Source organism: Abrus precatorius, unplaced genomic scaffold, assembly GCF_003935025.1.
Source record: "Abrus precatorius isolate BTA unplaced genomic scaffold, Abrus_2018 Scaffold8, whole genome shotgun sequence".
NCBI lineage: Eukaryota > Viridiplantae > Streptophyta > Magnoliopsida > Fabales > Fabaceae > Abrus > Abrus precatorius.
In genome coordinates, this window is record NW_020874428.1 from 30,482,932 (window position 1) to 30,504,134 (window position 21,203).

The 21,203-nt window shown below is 31.4% G+C and overlaps 5 protein-coding genes across 5 annotated transcripts; 2 read left to right on the forward strand and 3 right to left on the reverse strand.

The window, feature by feature from the left end:
• Positions 1-2,715: 2,715 nt before the first annotated feature.
• Positions 2,716-5,767, forward strand: LOC113846777 (probable polygalacturonase). The gene is made up of 6 exons (XM_027475408.1): positions 2,716-2,972; positions 3,469-3,780; positions 3,879-3,999; positions 4,113-4,287; positions 4,380-4,450; positions 4,585-5,767. Exons 1-6 carry the CDS (start codon positions 2,967-2,969, stop codon positions 5,241-5,243), a joined length of 1,344 nt encoding a protein of 447 aa, XP_027331209.1. The 5' UTR covers positions 2,716-2,966; the 3' UTR covers positions 5,244-5,767.
• Positions 5,768-6,270: 503 nt separating this feature from the next.
• On the forward strand, positions 6,271-12,164 carry LOC113846980 (WD repeat-containing protein 43). Its single transcript, XM_027475783.1, has 13 exons — positions 6,271-6,424; positions 6,515-6,658; positions 6,738-6,853; positions 7,062-7,216; positions 7,650-7,738; positions 7,903-8,449; positions 8,742-8,900; positions 9,124-9,281; positions 9,447-9,526; positions 10,424-10,535; positions 11,181-11,255; positions 11,339-11,489; positions 11,780-12,164. Exons 1-12 carry the CDS (start codon positions 6,335-6,337, stop codon positions 11,468-11,470), a joined length of 1,857 nt encoding a protein of 618 aa, XP_027331584.1. The 5' UTR covers positions 6,271-6,334; the 3' UTR covers positions 11,471-11,489; positions 11,780-12,164.
• A 229-nt stretch (positions 12,165-12,393) lies between these two features.
• LOC113874685 lies at positions 12,394-13,601 on the reverse strand. Its single transcript, XM_027512898.1, has 3 exons — positions 13,347-13,601; positions 13,121-13,205; positions 12,394-13,043 (listed from the first exon to the last, which is right to left on the reverse strand). Exons 1-3 carry the CDS (start codon positions 13,362-13,364, stop codon positions 12,394-12,396), a joined length of 753 nt encoding a protein of 250 aa, XP_027368699.1. The 5' UTR covers positions 13,365-13,601.
• Positions 13,602-14,569: 968 nt separating this feature from the next.
• Positions 14,570-15,363, reverse strand: LOC113847871 (pathogenesis-related protein STH-2-like). Its single transcript, XM_027477170.1, has 2 exons — positions 15,140-15,363; positions 14,570-15,048 (listed from the first exon to the last, which is right to left on the reverse strand). Exons 1-2 carry the CDS (start codon positions 15,321-15,323, stop codon positions 14,750-14,752), a joined length of 483 nt encoding a protein of 160 aa, XP_027332971.1. The 5' UTR covers positions 15,324-15,363; the 3' UTR covers positions 14,570-14,749.
• A 2,356-nt stretch (positions 15,364-17,719) lies between these two features.
• LOC113848170 (nodulin-13-like) lies at positions 17,720-18,449 on the reverse strand. Its single transcript, XM_027477568.1, has 2 exons — positions 18,234-18,449; positions 17,720-18,050 (listed from the first exon to the last, which is right to left on the reverse strand). The coding sequence occupies exons 1-2, from the start codon at positions 18,415-18,417 to the stop codon at positions 17,761-17,763; spliced, it is 474 nt and encodes a 157-aa protein (XP_027333369.1). The 5' UTR covers positions 18,418-18,449; the 3' UTR covers positions 17,720-17,760.
• Positions 18,450-21,203: the final 2,754 nt, after the last annotated feature.

Sequence of the window (21,203 nt, forward strand, 5' to 3'; positions counted from 1 at the left end):
ACAGTGGAGAAAGAAAAATGACATTTCCATTTTCAATTGCAAAATAATGCTTAGAAGGGAAGATGTCATTTTTAAATAGCTGGAAGGGTAATGTTTGCCAAAATATTGAATGCTTTTGTCCTAAAAAACTACAATAGAATCCTTGTCAAACAATGCACTCTGAAAATTTTATCATTACCCCCACCCAAATAAAAAAACCCACGACAGCAAGTGATGGGATAATAGAGTGATCATATACACTTGCTTCAAAAGATAAATAAAAATCCCACATATGTGACGTGCACAAAACGACTTTAGTGTCAATGTCTACACTCATTTAATCGATAAAAACCTACTTATTAAAAGTAATTTTATTTATTAAATTCGAGTGTAATTAAATTGGTCCTTGTTTTCTGAATATCCATCCCCACACGCATCAACAAGGACAAGACACTAATCATCAAAGAGCAGAAGTTCGAAGAACAACCTTCTCAGTATTCAACACCAACCTACAACTTAACCAAGACTTTAATTTGGATGGTTGATTATAATTATAATTAGAATGTAGGAGTTGGTTAGGTGTTATGCTGCATCACACCACTACCCCACATGAGCAATCATTGGCAGCAAATGTACCCTCTATTTCGAATTTCCTATCTTTTCTCTTGTGGTGCGCTCTAAAATGAGTGCTTTAAAATTTAAGTTTGAATATACTTTTTTTAAGTAATTTTTAATTTATGTAATATTATATATAATCATTTACATTCAACTTATAAAAATTATTATATTAATTAGTCGTTTTTAGAGGATTATAATGAAATTTAATATAACTCAACCCAAAAATATAATTTATTATATTAATTTAAATACAAAATTCATTTTTAATTAAAAATTGTTTTTTAAGTAAATCACGTTACAGTAAAATAAATTAATTTTAAAAAACATATTCTTGGACTTGGTTACCTCTCATATTGCTTACTTTCTGGGTGTGTTTTTTCTTCCTCGGTCTATCGTTCATTTTAAAAATTTGGGTTCCTATAAATGTCTATACGTTGCCATCCTCTGACCACATACATTGGCAAAGAATTTCAGAAATTGCATCTTTATCTTTTCCAAAAGGTTCGCCATCCTCTGCATTTTCAGATATATCATAGACACTTTTCGTTGTCTAAATTAACTTTCTAATATATAAATATATAAAGTGATTGTTTCATTTTATGTCAATTTAACTTTATTTTAAATAAATTTAAATTATTTAAATATAATAATGTATGTATTTCTTCTAGTGATATTATTAATTATATTTAGAGAAGAGATTTGTGAACAAGGGAACAGATAAAAAAATTGTCCTTATACTATATTATATATATTATTTGTTCACTTTCTTATATTTTCTCTCTCTTTAATTACAATATTAAATTTAAAATAGTAATTTTTTATGATATAAAATTAATTTGCTACTATATTATAAAAATAATTTATTAAATGAGTAATAAATATTTTATTATATGCTTTTTCAAATATAATATAAATAAATTTTTAATTTAAATTTGTATGAAGAATGTTTTTAAATATTATATATATATATATATTTTTTTTCATAAGTAATATATCTTTATAGTATAAAATAATTTTATAACTATTTGAAAAATTAGATATTTAAGAATTCATGGATATAATTTTGACTTATTATAAGTAAATAAATCTATACTATTAAATAAATAAATAATAAATATAATTTTAAAAATGTTTTTTCTAATATGATAATAAGTGATTAAATAATAATATAGTTTAAATATATTCTTTTCATAAATAAATAATATATTTTTATATTATTTATGGAGGATATTAAAAAAAAACTTATATGATAAGAACAGTGATGTATAATTGTATATGGAGTTCCGTGAAGGGATTGACGCAAGCGAGGCTGGCATAATCATAATCATTGATTTGGGCCCACTCTCCGTTGTGTTCTGTGCATTCCACAATAAATATTCTTTTTTATTTCATTCAAATCTTTTTTTTTTCTCCCTAAAATTTAAAATAATTTAATTTATAAAAAATAATTTAAGATTTTTGATAAAAAAATATCAACGATAAGACTGACTTTACTTAAATTTAAAAATAAAATAACTTATTTATTTTTAAAAAGAATTAAAAGATGACAAGTATAGATGATTTAGAATAAAAAAAGCTTAATTTTAATTGTGATCGTTTTAACGTCACGTACTTACACAATTTATTAATAAGAAAAAAGTATCCTAATACATTATTCTAAGAAAATTTATTTTAATAATAATAATAATAACAAGATTTGAAAAAATGTTATTTTTATTGTATCGCTAATCTTTTAATTTTCATTTCACTCATTTACTGATTGAAAAAAAAATACATAACAATAAATCAATTTGTACTAATATAGGTTCACTAGGTTGTATTGATTTTGATATTACTAATCATTTTATATAAAATATACTTTTTTTACCTAATTACTAAGTTATAAATATATATTTTGTATATTATTTTAATTATTTGTATTAAACTTATTAAAATTAAATAACATATAAACATAATTAACGTTTTTCTATTTTTATATATTTGTAAATGTTAGTATATTAAGAAAATATTAATCAATGTAAAATTTTAAAAATACAATTTATATGATAAACATTTTGAACTTATTAAAATTACTTAATAAAAAATTATTAAATTGGATAAGCATTGATGTAACTTTTTATGCACAGGTGATACATGAAAGGACCATTAATCCTCTCCATTCTTTGTTTATGTCATTTAGATGATTAATGCTTATAATATTCAGTAACTTGCACAAAGCTGTCTCTGTCCTCTTCAGCTTGCTTCTTCTTCATCCCCTTCAATATTCTGTCTCTGCCCCCCAGTTTTTTTGGTTCTTTCTTCGTCCTTGATCACTACCTCTGTCTCTGCCACACCTTGCCACCTTCTGTCAGAACCTTTGACTCAAGAACATGCTAGTACGTATGTTTCTCTCTGCTTCTTTTGGTTTTCAGTTCATTTGTTTTCTTGCTTTTGGACTGATAACTGTTAAGGAATTTTGATTTCAACTTTCAAATCTCTTGTTAACTTTTGGATGTTTCAGTTCATGTATTTGTATACAATTGATATGGGTCCTCTGCCACGTCTATAAAATAATTTATGATCTGAGAAACTCACAAACTTAAAAATTTCAATCTTCAATGGTTGTATATGACAGTTATTCTGTTCCGAGTCCTTTTCAATTGTTTTCAATTCATTGATTCCTAGTATTGTTTTATTGTTGCCTTATTTCTGTTTTTGCTGTGAATTATGTGAAGTGAATTATTTGTTCAGTGAAGAAGATTCTTCACCTCTATTTGTCTTAATCCAGGACATGATACTAATTCCTAGGAATTTATGATTAATTAGTGTATTTTAAGGATATATTGTGAGAATCAATGTTTTATGTTGGTCTCCCCCTAAATCCTGGTTCAGGTGGCATTGCTCTTACTTCTGGCGTTGAGCAATGAAGTGAGAGTTAATGGTGATGGTAGACAATGTGAGTGTAGTCCAACACTGAAGCCAAGGCCACACAGTGTCTCCATTTTGGAGTTTGGTGCGGTTGGGGATGGTAAAACATTGAACACTATTGCATTCCAAAATGCCATCTTCTATATCAAGTCATTTGCTGACAAGGGTGGTGCTCAGCTATACGTGCCGCCGGGGACATGGTTGACTCAAAGTTTCAATCTTACTAGCCACCTTACCCTCTTTTTGGAAAAGGGTGCTGTCATTATAGGATCTCAGGTGTTTTACCTTATGCTCTTTTTTTTTTTTTCACTAGCTTGTGATCATTAGCCTTTTGCTGATCTCTTCTCCTTTTGCTTGTCTTGTTACTTTGTTAGGATCCATTTCACTGGGATGTTGTTGATCCCTTACCTTCTTATGGCCGAGGAGTTGAAGTTCCTGGGGGAAGATATCAGAGCTTGATAAATGGATACATGTTACATGATGTGGTCATAACAGGTTTTTTTCCACTAACAAGTGTTTTCTTTTTGCCTCTTACTTCTTCCTACAATTTCTTCTTTTCATGGGTATGTTTCTGTCTTGAACTTTCATATCTTTGTGGACATTACTAGGCAATAATGGAACTATTGATGGCATGGGATTGGCTTGGTGGGAATTGTTTAGCTCTCATTCCCTGAACTACAGCCGTCCTCATCTGATTGAATTAGTGGCATCTGATCATGTCGTAGTTTCAAATCTTACATTCTTGAATGCCCCTTCATATAGCATCCATCCAGTTTATTGCAGGTATGTTTTGTGCGTCTATTAAACATTACTTAAGTAATACCAATTTTGAAAGCATAAGTGACATTGATTTGGTTATATGCATTGTGATACAGCAATGTACATATTCATAATATTTCAATCTCTGCTCCTCCAGAATCTCCTTATACTGTTGGCATAGTACCAGGTCTGTAACATTTATTTGGTGTTTATATTTGGTCAACTTTGAGAGAATAACCTATTCACTTAAAATTCAATAAATTTACAGTAAACTTTATTGGAGGTAATTTAGCTAATTCATGTGCAGTTAAATGTTTTCAGATTCTTCTGACCATGTTTGTATAGAGGATTGTATCGTTGCAACGGGCTATGATGCAATAGCCCTCAAAAGTGGGTGGGACGAATATGGCATTACCTATGGCAGGCCCACTGAGAATGTACACATCAGAAGGTTGCATCTGCGAGCTTCTTCTGGCTCAACTATTGCATTTGGCAGTGACATGTCTGGTGGCATTTCAAATATTCTTGTGGAGAATGTTCATCTTTACAACTCAGCTAGTGGCATTGAGTTCAGAACCACAAGGGGTAGAGGTGGTTATATGAAAGAAATCATGATATCAGACATAGAAATGGAGAATATCTACACGGCAATCACTGCCACAGGTCATTGTGGCTCTCATCCTGATGACAAATTTGATCCTAATGCTCTCCCACTTTTGGACCACATTGTTTTGCAAAATATGAGTGGCACAAACATCACTATTGCTGGAAGCTTTGCTGGACTACAAGAATCTCCCTTCACAAACATATGCCTTTCCAACATAACTTTGTCTATAAATTCTGTTTCTTCCATTATTTGGGAATGCTCAAATGTCTTTGGATTTTCAGATTCTGTCCTTCCCAGACCCTGTGATGACCTTGAGACCCTTTCAGATTGTCTCTCCCCACTAATTATCAAGGGAAAAGATGCAATCCTGTGATAATAATCGTTGATCAAAGGTTCATATTCTTGAGTTCCCTATTTTAAGTCCCTGAAAAAGTGAATAGCCACTTGCTATCTCAGATTAAGCCACATTCTTTCCAATAAGACAGTTTATTCACATTATTCATTTCCCATCCTCAGCTTTGCATTCTTGCATGCTGCAAGCAGCACATTACATGTACAGCTTCATTTCTTTATTCATATGTAATGAAATTTTGGTAGTGCCCAACTGAGGACTCAATTTAGTGGTTTTGCTTTTGCATTAGTCCATTGTGATGATTTCGCTGCAAAGTTTAAAGCATGTGCGATGGATTTGGGCGATGAGAATTGAAGAAATTTCTACTCGTGCCATATATTATTTTATCCATGTAAAATTTGTATAATTTTAAATCGGTATTTTGTTGAGTAACAAAATTATCTAGAGCTCCCTTCCATGATATATGGCACACCAATAGAAGAAAAAGAAGAAGAACAAAATCTTATTGGAAATCTGACTCCTCCCAGTGATTAACATGATCCTTCACTTTTCACTACTTCAAAGTTTTCACGAGTAGTATTTAATTTTTGAAGTGATGGGAAATAAATAGCACATAAAAAAAGAAACTGATCTGAGTCAACATTTGTCAAGAGGGAAAGACTGGAGCAGCTCACTATATATTTTAATGATGATTTATTTAAAGAGTCTTAGAGTCAAATGTAAGCTGTTAATAATAAGAAAAATCATTAAAAAATGTTTATTATACAAATATTTTTTAATAGAAAATATTATTTTTAGACACTTTAACATACTTATAAATTTTAAGGTTAAGGTTAACAAAACTCTTTTTATTATATCCACAATCTTAAATATTAATTTTCATTCATATAACTTCACATTTCATATTTGGCAATATTATAATGTGGGGGTCCGTGGGTGGACCGAAAAAGGCCAGGATGACTCAAATATGAACCCAAAAATAAATATATGAACGCCAAAAAAGACCCAAAACACTTTAGCGACCCGACCCGACACGAAGCTAGCTCATTCGTTTTCCCTCTCTCTGTCTTTCGTCTTTGTTGCGAACGCGAACTTTTTCTGAGGGTTTGGTTATGGCTTCAACGGACATCAGAGGCATTTTGACGGCGTTCAATCCTTCTCTAGATTTCTTCGCTATCACAACCGGTGACGGTCGCGTCAAGGTTTCTTCTCTATCCTTTCTTCTAAGCCTCTTCACAACAGTTACAGAAAAGTTATTCACTCATCTTTCCAATTTCAATGCATAATAATAGATATGGGACACGCTCAAAGGTCAAGTACAGACCGAGTTTGCAGATATTACGTCAACTCATCCAACTACTTCATTTGATAAATCCCTTAACGGCCATCTTTCGCTCGATTATACTTGCATCAAGTGGCTTTCCTTCGAAAGAAAGGTCCGTTGCGTCGTTCTTTTTTTTTTTCAATTATTTATTTGTTTTGGAGTTATTTATATAGTACTGTTAATTGTTGCAGAGGAAAAGGAAACATACTTCGTCGTTGTTAGTGCTTGGAACTGGTAGTGGTGATGTTTTAGCACTTGACGTCTCTGCTGGTCAATTGAGTTGGAGAATTAATGATTGTCACCCTGGGTTAGATATAATATTTTCTTTCCCTTTTATTACTTTATTTTGATGGACGATAACGATCTCTGTAGATTTTAAAATCTATTACTCAGTGATAATTGCAAATGGTGACTCTGGTCATTGTTACTTCAGTTTATGTGATGGTTTTAATTCCCAATTTATTTGTGTTATTTTGCCTTATTTTCTCTTTCTTGCATATTCAACTCAATTTCAGAGGTGTGAGAGCCATTGCGTCTTCGGAAAATGGATCGAGCATTTGTACGGCTGGTGCTGATGGGATGGTGTGTGTGATAGATTTCATGACAGGAAACCTGGTGGAGAAATTTAAAGCTTCTACGAAGCCAGTATCCTGTATATCTGTTTCTCCAGGTATGAATCTTTCACAGCTTTTGCAGAAGTCTTGCTTTTTTTGGTGGTATGAACTGAAATCAATGCTTTGCTATCATGTTGCATAATTTGATTGAGTTTCCCCCGAATTTTTTAAGCTTCTTGTGCATTGTAATTGATGATAACTTTGCAAACAAAAAGCTCAAATTTCTAGTTATCGGTTCAATGATCTAAATTTAGTTATGCGGGCGTCTACTCTTGAGTTAGTTCTTTTATTACTATTAAACTGAAAAACTGTTTTTCATTTGAGTTACATATTTGTTGAATTGATGCTAAACTATTAGCAGAAATTCCCAAGCTGCAGTCAGTCAAAAGAGCTTATGTGAATCATGATTTAGACAAATATGCAATTTGTAGGTATTATTACTACTATTTTGATTCCTGATTTTGGTAATTGCTTCTTTATTTGAATCAGATGGGAAGACGTTAGCTACTGCAGCAGCACAATTGAAGATTTTCAACTGTTCCAATCACAAAAAGATTCAAAAGTTTTCTGGTCATCCTGTGAGTCCATGTATTTTTCTCTGTATACATGTATATACTGCTGTGTCAGTGACCTTCTAACTTGTCCTAAAGACAGTCATGCCATTTTATTTTTTTTAATCATCTTTCTGATGTTTATTGATTCTTGTTTTTTGTATAACAAGAGTTTTTAGTTTAATTAACAGGGATCTGTTCGGTGCATGGTCTTCACCGAAGATGGCGAATATGTTCTCTCATCTGCTGTGGGTGAAAGATATGTAGCTGTTTGGAGGATAGATGGTGCTAAAAAGCAATCAGCTAGTTGTGTTCTTGCGATGGAGCACCCTGCTGTCTTTCTTGATAGCAGGTGCATTGATAGTGGGGAATGTGACAAGGCTGGATTATGTGTTTTGGCCATCTCAGAAATTGGCATTTGTTATTTATGGTTTGGAAACAATATTGAAGAACTACGTAATGCAAAGCCCACAAAAGTATCATTATCTTTAGATGACGTGTCCTCCAAAAATTACAAGGGAGCACTGCCTGCAATATATGCTGCAAAATTACAAGGCATCCAAAAGCCAACTTCTGGCCAAGTTTTTCTCGTTTATGGGTTACTTGTAAAACCATCATTTCAAAAAATTATTGTGCATTCAGGAACAGATGTAAAGTTGAATGTTTCCCGTGATGGCATTCTCCTTCCAATGAGTCAATCTCTTGTCAAATCTAAAAAGGGGATAGATGTACATAGGGGTAATAGTTTTTGTGCCTTTGATTTACTCTTCCTCCTGAGCATTCCCTTATTTCAATTATTTTTGTCAATAATCAACTATTTCAGAAGTTTAAGCTATTAGGTGGGAACCCAAAAATGGTTTTATATATCTTACAATTTTTTTTTGGCACCTGCTTTGATGCTCATAATCTTATGATCGGATCTTATAACTAATTTTGACTTTTTCGCCATAAAATAAGCTGATGTTATGTTTCAGTGATTGTATTCCTGATCCGATTGTACGTTACTAACTGTTGTTCCATATTTTGACAGTTACTGCACTTGACCGTGCAAATGCTGAGGATGCCTTGCTTCCAATTCCTAAGGTTTTTGATTCTCATGAGAAAGAGAAAGCATTTCAAGAATTTTTGGACAAGGATGTGATTGATGATTTGCATAGAAGTAGTAAAGATGATTCTCTTGAGATAGAAGGTAATTATGTAATTTTTTCTTGTTGATCAAATGCATGATTGATTAATGCATCAATAGTTACAGAAACTGAAATATTCATTTTGGCTTGTTACGTATTATCTTGCTAAGGGTCAAATTGATTACTTATACACATTGCTGCTACTAAGTATATAGTAGAAGATGGATTGAAATTGAAACATCTTTTCTTCTTTGCTTAATCTGTTGCTTTTGCTAATCTTTGCAGATGATATGGTCCAGAGTGATACTGATGTAATTTGCATGGAGGACCGGCTGAGATCACTTGGGATGCTTCCCAGTGATAGTGATTGTGCTTCAAAAGTTGAACTTTGCTCTACATTGTTGAAGGGTATTGATCTGGAAGCTACTCTTCCAATGAAAAAGGTTAGTTATGAGCCAATGTGACTGTCTTTTGGTATTACTTTTGGTTCCATCTATTCTGTTATATATTTATTTATTTTTATTTTCATTGTATTATGTTTGTTGTCCGTATTTTTTCAAAATCATGTGTAATTGTTTACATGTCTTAATTTAAGATTCATTTATCAGATAAGAGCAACTGTTGTGTCTATGGTGCCAAGTGAAGCATTCAAGCTACTGGAAGTGTTTCTAGGTGCATGGCAATCAAGGTTTGGTCCTTTTTTCTTGCTTTCTTCTATAAGGTGTCTTATCTTGATGGAATGCGCTTAATTTCCTTGTTTCTTCATTGTTTTGTTGCAATATTAAAATTGCCACAAGTTATTTTAGTAGTATTGTTGAGTTATTGGTAGCATTGGCTATGTCTGGTCCCCAAGTAGAAATGGAAAGCTAATGTTACTGGTAGAATAGTGTGCTGATGGTAATGACCTATTCAACGCTAGTTTGATACTGCTTCTAATTGGGCTACCGTCAGTTGTTTTTCCCTCACAAATTAAGCCTTCCTTCAGCTGTGTAGCTTATTATTTCCTACTTATTAAAAGAATTAGATCGAGGACATTCTCTTTGAAGTTTAACTTTATTTGATCCATTTGATGTTAAGGGGTAACATTCAAATGCATGATTGATTTATTTATAGTTGTGGGAGCTGTGATTCTATGAAACAGATTTTAATGTTTTCTTTCTTTCTTTCTTTTGGTTAATTTTTTTTAGTCACACAATATAGAATTAGAAGTATAATGAATCAAATGCTAGTGTGAGAAAATGTATATTGATTCTCAAGCTTAATGTTATCTTATGGTGATAAATACTTAATCAGCTCATATTTTAGTAGAATGGGTGTCAGTTGTCCTTGTAATTGTGTTAAAGAGAGATGCTATTTAGCTTAGGACCTGTTTGGTTTTAGAAAATGTTATCTGTATTCATAAATAATTCCAAAATTGCAATCTTATCTTCACTATGTTTACTTTTAAATTTTAAAGATTTGCAAAGAAACAATGAGAACAATCAGATTGTGATATCATTCATTACATGTTTTCTTTTCAATAAATGGCACTACATATGCACTCAGTACTCTTGTCTCTTGACATTTGTAAATCTTTATTCAACAGGTCATCGAGTGGAAAGTATGTTCTTCCATGGATCTATAGCATATTAGTGAACCATGGTCACAATGTCATTGCTCAAGAATCTGTGACGCGTATACTTGATTCATTAGACAAGGTATGATGGATGAAACTTTGCTTTCTCATTTACTCACTTGGTATCTGCCATCTAAACTTTAAATTCATCATGCTTTATTTATGATATGAAATATTCAAATATAATTTTACTTACCCTAATTTAATTATTCAGCTTCTGTTATTGTTCCTTTTGTACTGGATACTGTTAATGTCTTAATATGAAATGTACTACTTAACTTTTGAGTTCCAATGCATGGTTAACTTAACTGATGTTTTTTATAGATTGAAAGACTTTGAAAATAGTGATTTGGCCAAAGGATCAGTTAATTTAACTTGGCTTATCATTGTTAATTGACTTACTAATATTATATTATATTGTATAGATGGAAATAGCTGACATGGCTTATGCGATTTATATGGTTGGGAAACATGATGAAACTACAACTAATTGGTTATGTGCATTGAAATTGCCTTTACAAATTTGCACGTACAACCCTAAATATCCTGTTTAATGGGACTTGAACATGTCATTACAACTCGATTTTGTAAAATGATATTTCTATAGTTCTCTTAGGGTGGGGAATAAAAACATGATTTGAAAGGTGAAACTATCTGATTATTTGCCTTACATAGATTAGGGACCATGAGATATGTTTGTATTGAATTATTATCTGCCACTTTTCAGATTGCCAAATCTAGAGGGGCTACTCTTCAGCCTTTGTTACAATTATCAGGCCGTCTGCAACTGGTGACATCACAGGTTTAGTAATATTTTCTAAAATTAGTGTGGCCATCTGTTGAATGTTATTGGTTTTCAGGGGACTTATTAAAATTTACTTTCAGATCAACAAGGCTTCTCAGACTGAAAGCCATTCAATGCATGAACTCCAAGTGGAAGAAAGTGAAGATGAGGATGAATATTATCATGAGGAAGAAGATGATGCATCTGAAATAAGTAGTGATGATGAAAGCTAGTCTGATTTTTTTATAAGAGGTAATTGCATACATAAAAAGTTTTATGGCTTATGCATTAGTTCTTATTATAGAATTGGTTGAGTAGATAAATGTGGTTGGATAAATAAAAGATTATTTTAACCGAGTCTGGAGACCTGGAAACACCCATTCTAAGACTAGATATATGTTTCTGAATTTGTGAATCTACAATCTTTTTTTCGAGATTGCTTAAATTATTGTTGATAATGATGTAATGTTTCTTCACGCTACGTATTTGCTTAAATTATGTTTGGGATTTTTATTATGAACTGTTTGTTTTCCACTTTACAGATTGAGTTACCAGTTGTTACTTTTGCGGCTGACAAAGAAATAGAGGAATAGAAGCAAAGTTGGATTTCAACCAGCTTTTTGTTCACAATTTTGTTGCTATATAGATAGTTCCTTTCTGAGAAAGAAATTTTGATGTTAGCCCAATTTGTTAGAAATGATAGCCCCTAATTTATGTAATTTGATATTTTTACTGATTAGTAAAATGCAAAATATTGGTCAAGCATATTTACTACGTGCTCAAAATACTCCGATTCTTAAGAATTTGTATCCCCGAAATGTACAATAGCTTTGTTTTCGTGATAGCGGTTTTGCATACTCCAAATCGCAAATTGACTGTCATATCTTTTCTACCATATTTACAGTTGCCCTAGTATGTTTTTCCTCCTGTTTATTGTGCTTTTTGGTTCTCACGAAAGGAATCCAGAATAAAATTTTCGAGCACACAGAAGATAGGAATGATCTTCACCATTCGCGCGTCACATGCAAACCAAAGTATTATTTTCTATCCTGAAATTATACTATTGTACGAATTCTGTCACAACTCACGTATCAAGACATATGATAGCATAAGGGACTTTCTCTTTACTTTTCATAAGTAGCTCTTGACCCCTTCACTAGACTATGTTACATGCATTTGGATTGTCATCGCTGAACATGGAAGCGATGTTTACATTACCGTTTTGGTTGTCTATACCGTAGTGTTCTGTACAATTGTAATGTGTGTGCCGCGACGGTGATCTGACGTATTCGTACTCAGTGACATAAGGTGCTGGCATGTGTGTATTATAGCTGTGTGTCACATACATGGATTGGGATGGCCCCTGTAGAAATACCGGGCTAAGATGGTATCTGTCCCAGTGCTCAACATGGTTGTGGCCAGAACTGAATCTGTTAACGTAGTTAGGCAGATGATGGTGTGTCATATGAACCTGTTCTAAATCTTTTGTTCCTGGGTAGTGCTGCCACTGTCGGGTTGCACTGTGCTGTGTAGGTGTGGGTGCTGTTGCTTCAGTTGGTGGTTTCGATAGGGGCGTTGCTGGAGATGGTGGAGCTTGTGCTGGCGGTGGTTGTGTTGCATCAGGGGCTGGTATATTTCCTTTTGCTTCTGTTTCTGTGGGTTTAGATGGAGTAGTTAGTTCAATATTAGAGCAAATGGTGGCATTCTTCTTTGTCTTCTTAATTGCTCTGATAACTGTTTCAGGATCTGCCCACCCAATAATTGTTAGCTTTTGTCGACGGAAGTCCACACGAAGATCATGTATACCTGCAAATGATGAAAGTTCATCATACAGTTAAGTTATTTTGCTGACGATTTGGAAGGGAAATCATGCATACACCTACCATGAATGCCATTTAATGCTTTCCTGATCTTCTGCACGCACCCATTACAGTCCACTCGTACCTGTATCTGTGTGACTCGAGGTGTCTGCATTTGAATTATTAGCCACTCTTAGAGAGAATTCTAGCCATATGTTTAAATTGATAAAAATTCCCCCCAAAAAATGATGAAAACCGTAATTGCATTGACATGTTAATCAACCCATATCTTTGGATATTCGGTGCGTACCTGTGACTCTCGAGACATGGAGGCATGGAGCTGTAAAATCAGAGAAACAAAGATATGCTTTTGTTTTGAAGTTGTTTATGGATGTAGAATATGTAAATGGAATCTATCAATACATGCCCTACACGGGCAAGGAATATGTAAAAGGCAAGAGATGTGGGAAATGAAAGGAATCTTCTTCTTTGTTTTTTTGGCGGGGGAAGAGAGATATTGTTTGATTCAGAAAGAATTCAGACATTCTCTGTGAGCATTTGTTATGCTGAACCTCATTGTTATCTTTGATTGAGATTTTGAGTGATGTGGAAGATAGGTTGGGATGTCAAATACCAACATTGTCAAAGCTTACTTGAACTTGACATCTCTCAAGAATCACAAGGGTAGGCAAACACAAATAGTGTTTTGGTGCTCGCAGGTTTTCGTTGTACCATTCTTATTCTATACTTTTGGGGCAAAAGACTAACGTCACAAGACATTTGGTGCGTTCCAACATTAAGGTTTTTGCGGGGAAAACAGTTGCACACTGATGAATCAACAAAGCATTACCCCGGAGGACGTCACTGTTATCTCCAAATATTTTCGGACAGGTCCATTGTAAAATTGTATCATCCTACTTGAATCTCTTTTGCATAATTTATACAAGTACAAAGCTGTATGTGCCCTCAATTTAAAACATTTTTCTTATCTTAAATATCCTTTCATCAAGTGTCGGTTTCTTTCACAGTTAGGAAGGAATAATTACCATTTTATACATAACATATTATTAATCTAAAAATTCAAGTGACTTTCACTCTCCTTTTTGGTTGAAATTCGAATATGCCATGCGCTTCTTTAAAGATCAAGAAGTGAGATGTCTGAAAGCCTGAACTTTGTTTTGAGCAATATTCAGATACTGAAATTTTTGTCTGATTAGGGTTGAAAGCGAATAGGAAAGTGAAAAGCCCAAAATGACAAATAAGTGAAAATAATCTCAAATACTGAAATTCGTCTTTTGGTCGCTCTAAACCCTCATTCCAGCTGTGAAGCAGAAGAAAATTATGTTAATCATGACCTATTGATCTTCAGTCCCCTTATTTTAATATCGACAATCGTGACTTCTGTGGTTAATACGAACTTATAAATAAATGAAAACTCTTGGAACCTCACCTTACGGATGTCCAAGATGTTAATATCATTAGATAGTGGTTCATATGATTGTGATTCAAACTCTTCCAACTCTTTTTTATTACCCAAGTACAAATACTTTTACCAAACCACTAGCCCTTTATCGCTAATCATACAATAAGGACTTACTTAGGAATTCAACTCCATACAACCATTCTAAAGAACCCATCTTTGGTTGCACACAACAAATAATTAATTAAGCAAATTTTGTATATCGTATGATACATGACACAAAAAATAAATAATTAAGCATAGACTTGTGGGTTCTCCAGCAGGTATGACTCCACAACTCTGTAAATTGCAATGGTGCTTTCCCTTCCTTCCTTTAGCTCTTCCTCTTTAACATCAACCTCTCCTATGGTCTTGTAATTGTTTGTCATCTTGCATAGGCAACCTCCATCATTAGTGGCCTCAAACTTTACCTCATAAGCTATAGACTCAAGCTTGTCTCCCAATGGATCCCCTTCAATCATAGTGTATTTGCAAACCAGGTTGTCCTTATCAAGCACATCAATCCTGTGTTTTAGATATTTAAAGGGGCTAGCTGCATAAAAGAAACATACAAGAAATTAATTGAAGAAATATAGAGAAATGATCCTCTTCAGTTCAGCTTGTGTTTATGATTAATTGCTTACCTTCATTGAAGTTAACTTGTTCGATGCTTCCAACTTCTCCGTCTCCTTGGATTAGATTGACATCTTTTACAAACTGTGGTAAGAGCTTTGGAAGCAAATTCCTGGAGTCTATGATTAAGGCATGAAACATGCGTGATGGTGCAACAGAGGACAAATACTCTTGTCTAAAGGTTGTGACTCCCATAGTGAGCTTTGTAGATTGCAGAAATCACAGGGAAACAAAATTGTGAATGATTGATGATAGATCCAGAGGGACAGCTATGATGTTTTATAGGTCCAGCAGTCCCTATATGAAGTGAGTTTCGTGGAATGACACAGTTGGATAAGTTACCATATGAGACTAAAAAATGAACATATTTAATAATGGTCAATGGGAATTTTCTTATTTGAAGACTTTTAATGTTAGTGGCTGCTGGGTGGTAATTTTTGTTTCCAAAAATAAGCCTATTATTCAGACTTGTGGCCCTACAAATGGGCTGCTATTGGTAGAATCAAGTCATTTGCCAACATTATAGACTTGAATAAGTTTGATTCATACAATTCATAATCAGAGTAGTTCCTTACCTACCCGTATACGCTGAGAACAGCAGATGTTATTCACCAAAGGTATAAGTATTTTTTAATCATCATTTGTAAATGAGCAGTGGTTTAGAGAGGAAACAGAGAAAAATGAAACAAGCAAACATTCCTTCTTCTTTTCTGAATTTTCTAATCTTCAATTTCTTTATTCTTATTTTAAGGAAGGTATAAAGAAGGCAAAATGTAGCACCAAGGCTCAGATCAGCAGTCAAAATTCAACCTACAACAGAATGAAAGTAACACAACCAATTAATCAACTACACGTAACATAATATTTAAAATTGAGATTTAGGATGCATAAACTAAGAAAGTAAAAATATACTCACCATCTTTTTAAAATTAATCATATGTAAAACTATTTGAATTCAAATCGATGGTGAATGTGTACAAATTATTTCAGATTTTAAACTTTTGTAAATATGGTAAAACATGATTTTAATCTTTTAAATATTTTTCTTTTATTTCTCATAAAAACTTAGATTTTTTAAACTAGTCTCCATCATTATTTATTAATAAAGTGACATGTTTAAATATATGACACATCATATATTACTTTAAAATGATTATTAATGTGACATATTTAGATACACAAGGAGAGCTAGAAATATAATTTTTAATATTTCTTCTAGCATACTTATATTTATTGATTAAAATTTATTAAAAATAAAATTCATTAAATTGAAATTGAAATTTATATAATTTTTATATATTTTTAATAAATTTTAATTAATAATAAATATATTTTATAAAAATTTTAAAAATATATCATCCTATCACGTAATCCCTAAATAGTGATAAATATTAATTTTAAAATTTATTAACAATAAAATTAATAAAAAAAATAAAAGACAAAATATATTTTACTATATTTAAAGCAATTAAAAATATATTTAATTATTGGTTATGGCTGCCATTTTTTTAATCTATTTTTCTTCAATGAAATAAAAATGATGGTTTTTGCCATACAAATTGATGAGGCCGTGCCATGAGCCACCCTTCTTTTTTATTTTTTGGGCCGGTATTTTAAGTCCCTTGGATTATTAATCACATAAACAGATTTGGGTAGGCCATCAGGTCCAAAATGATAACCAAGCCCAATTGAAGTATTTTCAGAACAATTGGGCTTGTTTCTCATTTCGCAAACTAAATAATATTTGGCACCCTCACGCTTATATCAAACAATATACAAAACAAGATAATCGTTATGATCTTCAAACCATGAAAGACATGAAATGAAACTTTAAAAATATAGTTCGCTATCCACTTTCCACTGCCTCGTTTGACTTTGCATACCATCAGAGTTGTCTTTATCATCGTGCGCGTTCACCGTCTATTGACTTTGACTCGGCTTTCTCAATGCTTTTTTTTTTTAATAATTTTATTATATTTATTATTTTGATAACATGTATATTTTATAATAGATAATTTTATTTGAGTTAGATAAAATTATTATAAGTAATAAGTTTTTTTTAAAATATATTTAACGTAGTTATATTTATGAGATTTGAACTCCAAATGTTTTTTTTTAAATAAATTGATTAAAAAAATATTTTTAATAATTTAAAATCCTCTTATTATCCATATTTATAATTTGCGATGTATAAATCATGTAATACTCCATTGTCTATTAGCCAGCTTTTTTAAGATTCTATGTCAAAATCTAACTCTGGTTATATTTACTTAATTTCTAGATAAAGATTACCTTTCTTATTTTTTTTATAAATTAATTTGAACTTAACTAAGTCAATGCAAAACATACTAAATTGATTAGTTACAAAACAGATTAAAAATATAAAATTGCTCTGAAATTGACAACATACGAGTTATCATGGAATCTATCTAGCATGAATAAAGTATTCAAATATATAACGAGGAGGTTGATAACAAAAGGAAAAAGAAAATAATCCTGATGGGTATACAAACCAGTTTTCAACAATCTCAAACTTTTCTCATGAAGCAAGTTCAAACGTTAATTATTGGGAAATAAAGCAACAAGACGGAAGAAAAAGATGCAAAAGGATCACAAATGATTAACAGTATAATTAGTTGTAATCAGGATTAGCCAGAAGAAAATCCTCAATAGCCTTGGTGAAGCCAGTAGATCTCTCCTTCCCAGTCTTCAAGTATTCTTGGGTGAGTTGTTCATCACCTTTGGTGTAGTATTTGCTTGTTGACTTTACAATGGATCCTCCATCTGGGGTTGGCACCAGCTTGTACTCATAAGAGATCTTCTCCAATGGCTCTGACAAAGCACTCCCTTCAATCACACTATAGTTGTACACATAGTTTTCTGTATCAATTGCATCTACATGGTGCTTCACATACCCTAAACCTGCCCATTAATTTGCATGTTTATATGTAACTAAGAATGTTATGTTGTATATAAACGCAAGATATCTATTCACATGATCATTAATTAATTTTTAATTTTGACTATTTATAAACATGATTGTATTATTTAGATATATAAATTTTACGTTTTTAAAATAAAAGCGGTTTGTTCCCATATTTATACCTTGAGCAAAAGTAAGCTTCTTAATGGTTCCAGGCCCTCCATTTCCTTGAACGGTTTCTGCACTCATAATGAAGTTTGGTAATGCTTTTGGGAAGACATTGCTGGCATCTAAGACGATGGCTTTGTATAGTCTCACAGCAGAGACAGGGGAAACGTGCTCGCTTTCAGAAGTGAAAACACCCATTATTTTCTCAGTGAAGATGAAGAATGGATCAATGTAAGAAGTGAGGAGAACGAAAATGCTTAGCAGGATTGTAAATATGCCATTCATTTATAGGCCCTTCAGTTCAGGTTACTGTGAAATTGCCCCCAAAACACGAGAGATCAATTAATGTCAAAGTCAAATCAAGAGAGGCGGCTTCATTGTGAAAACATCCATCATTGTTAGAAGGAATTACAAACATTTTGGATAAAATAATAACCTCAAATTTAAGAAAACTGAGGATTTTCCTTTGAATAATGTGTAACTCGAACGATGCTGGGATGTGAAACCAAGACTTGTGGATGGGCTATGAATTACGATTTGTTTCTGCTAAACCTGTGCCAACTATCAAGTTCTATCGCCGCGATTCACTCAACATACATTCAACTTAGTTCACACTCTCCTTATTTCAAATTTTAGTAAAATTAATTTTAATAAAATAATTTCATTTTAAGAAAATATTTTTTAAAATAAAAATGTTTAATTATATATTTTTTTAGTTTGTGCCTTAATTTTAATTACTCACATGTAATCATTATAATCTTTCAATTCAAATTTTTTCAATAATTATATATATATATATATATATAATTTAAAAAAACTTTAGTCATAGTTTATTATTTTAAATTAAATCTTTACTTTTTTTTTGCTAATTCATACAAGTTAACGATGTTTTTATATTTTTATAACATTTTAGTTAATTATAAGATGGAATTTTGAAATGAAGAATTTGAATAATTAAAATCATATATAAATTTAAATATGAGAGTAAAAACGAAACTGAGCCTAAAAAATTCAATGACTCTAGTTAATTGTAAATTTTGTGAAAGTCATTGAATATATATATATGGGACATGATTTTTTTATATCGGTGTAAGTCTAAAAACTCTTACACTCAATCTGAACTTTTCATTTAACTTAAATTTAATGAATTATAATTTATTACTTTATTGATCATTAGATTTAAATTAAATGAAAAGTTCAGATTGAGTATAAAAGTTTTTAAACTTACACTGGTATAAGAAGATCATTCTCCTATATATATAAAGGAAATCCTTTGGCCTGACACCAGCATGGGTATCAGTATCCTTTTGGTTTAATTAAAAGATTAATAGTTAATAATTAAGAAAAAAAGGTTAATTACCTGAATAAATGAGAAGGTTAAGACAGGGCTAAGTCATAGTGTCCATTAGTCTAATATACTGTCTATAAAAAAAAAATATTAATAAATGATTGACTTTTGAATATATTAAATAGTATTTATTACCCTACACCAGATATTAACTTTATCATCAGAGTGTCTTTGCAGGTGCTTCCCTTACATCATAATAGAGAAGAATCTAGAATATTTTACAAAGACATCACATCAAAAGATAAGAAAAAAAACTGCAAAAAATTAGTATATCTCTAACAAGAACATTATATATATATATATATCGAAAAGTTATTCTAATAGAAAAGTTATTTTAATTCATTAATTAAAACTCTAAGACAATAATAATTAGCATTTAACATCTAAAGTGACTGAAAATAAATAATAATAAAGGAAGAGCTGGTACGATGAAGCATATATATCGAAATGCTTAGAAAGATTCTAATCTATCTCTATTCTCAAGAGTGTAACATAAAATATCATTAATTGATGAATTTTTAACAATTGGTTCATTTAGCTAGCTCGTGTATTGATGTTTTCTTCTCTTGCTAGTGTATATTTCAACTTTTGAAAAAGTAATTTAAAAAATGTATTAAAAATAGTTTTAGATTTTAAAAAAACAAGTTATATTTTATTTATATATATATATATATTTAATTTAAAAGCAATTATAATGTCTTATTTGTTTTAAAAACTATTTAATGTTTTATAAAAATTAAAAAATAATATTTCAACTTTAAATCTTGTTCATAATCTTATATAAATAACTAAAAAAAAATTCGCAAAGAAGTTTCCTTACAGTGTTTTTAATAATGCTACCCTTGTACCCATTTTCCCTTTCCAAATGTAATAATCTCATTTTGACTATCAAATATCAGTTAGCTTTTTATCTTCTTAAAATTTCCATTTTGATTTTTTTAGTCAATGATAGAATCCCGCGATAAATATTTTGTAAAATATAAGTGCCTGTCATATCAAAATAGTAGGAGTTGGATGTCACTTTCGTTACTCCTACCCTTCAATTTTCTTTATAGATTTCAAGAATTTTTGCGTTGATTTTTTATTTTGTCAAGCCTTTAATTCGGAAAACCCTGTTAATTTCAACAAGGTGAGGACTGAATAAATTAAAAGCTATTAATTAGTATAATGTAATAAATTTGAGAGTTTAAGTTTGGAGTAACATTTTTTAAAATCACTAAACTCCTAATTTGAATATCAATTATAATGATAATCATAATTAGTTGCAAAATTGCGAATGTTTGAAGTTCTTTGCTTTTGAAAAACTGCTTCGGGTTATTACGTTTTTTCACTGTAACAAGCGATGGCATTTGAAATAATGGGTAGAAATTAGAAAAAGAGGTTCAAGACAAGACGAGCACAAGTGCTGGCCGGTACGAACGCAATTTAAAGTATTGATTTATATCTGATCATAAAATAAAATTTAATATTGTATATAGTTTTTTTGTTACTTTCTAATTAAAAATAATATTAAATAAATTACAATTAAAATGATATAATAACACTTAAAAATTATGATTAAATTTTGTTTACTCGTTTGTAACTTTATTGACCAGGTAAGTCTTTAGACCCTAGATTCAGACACGACGTGGATGTC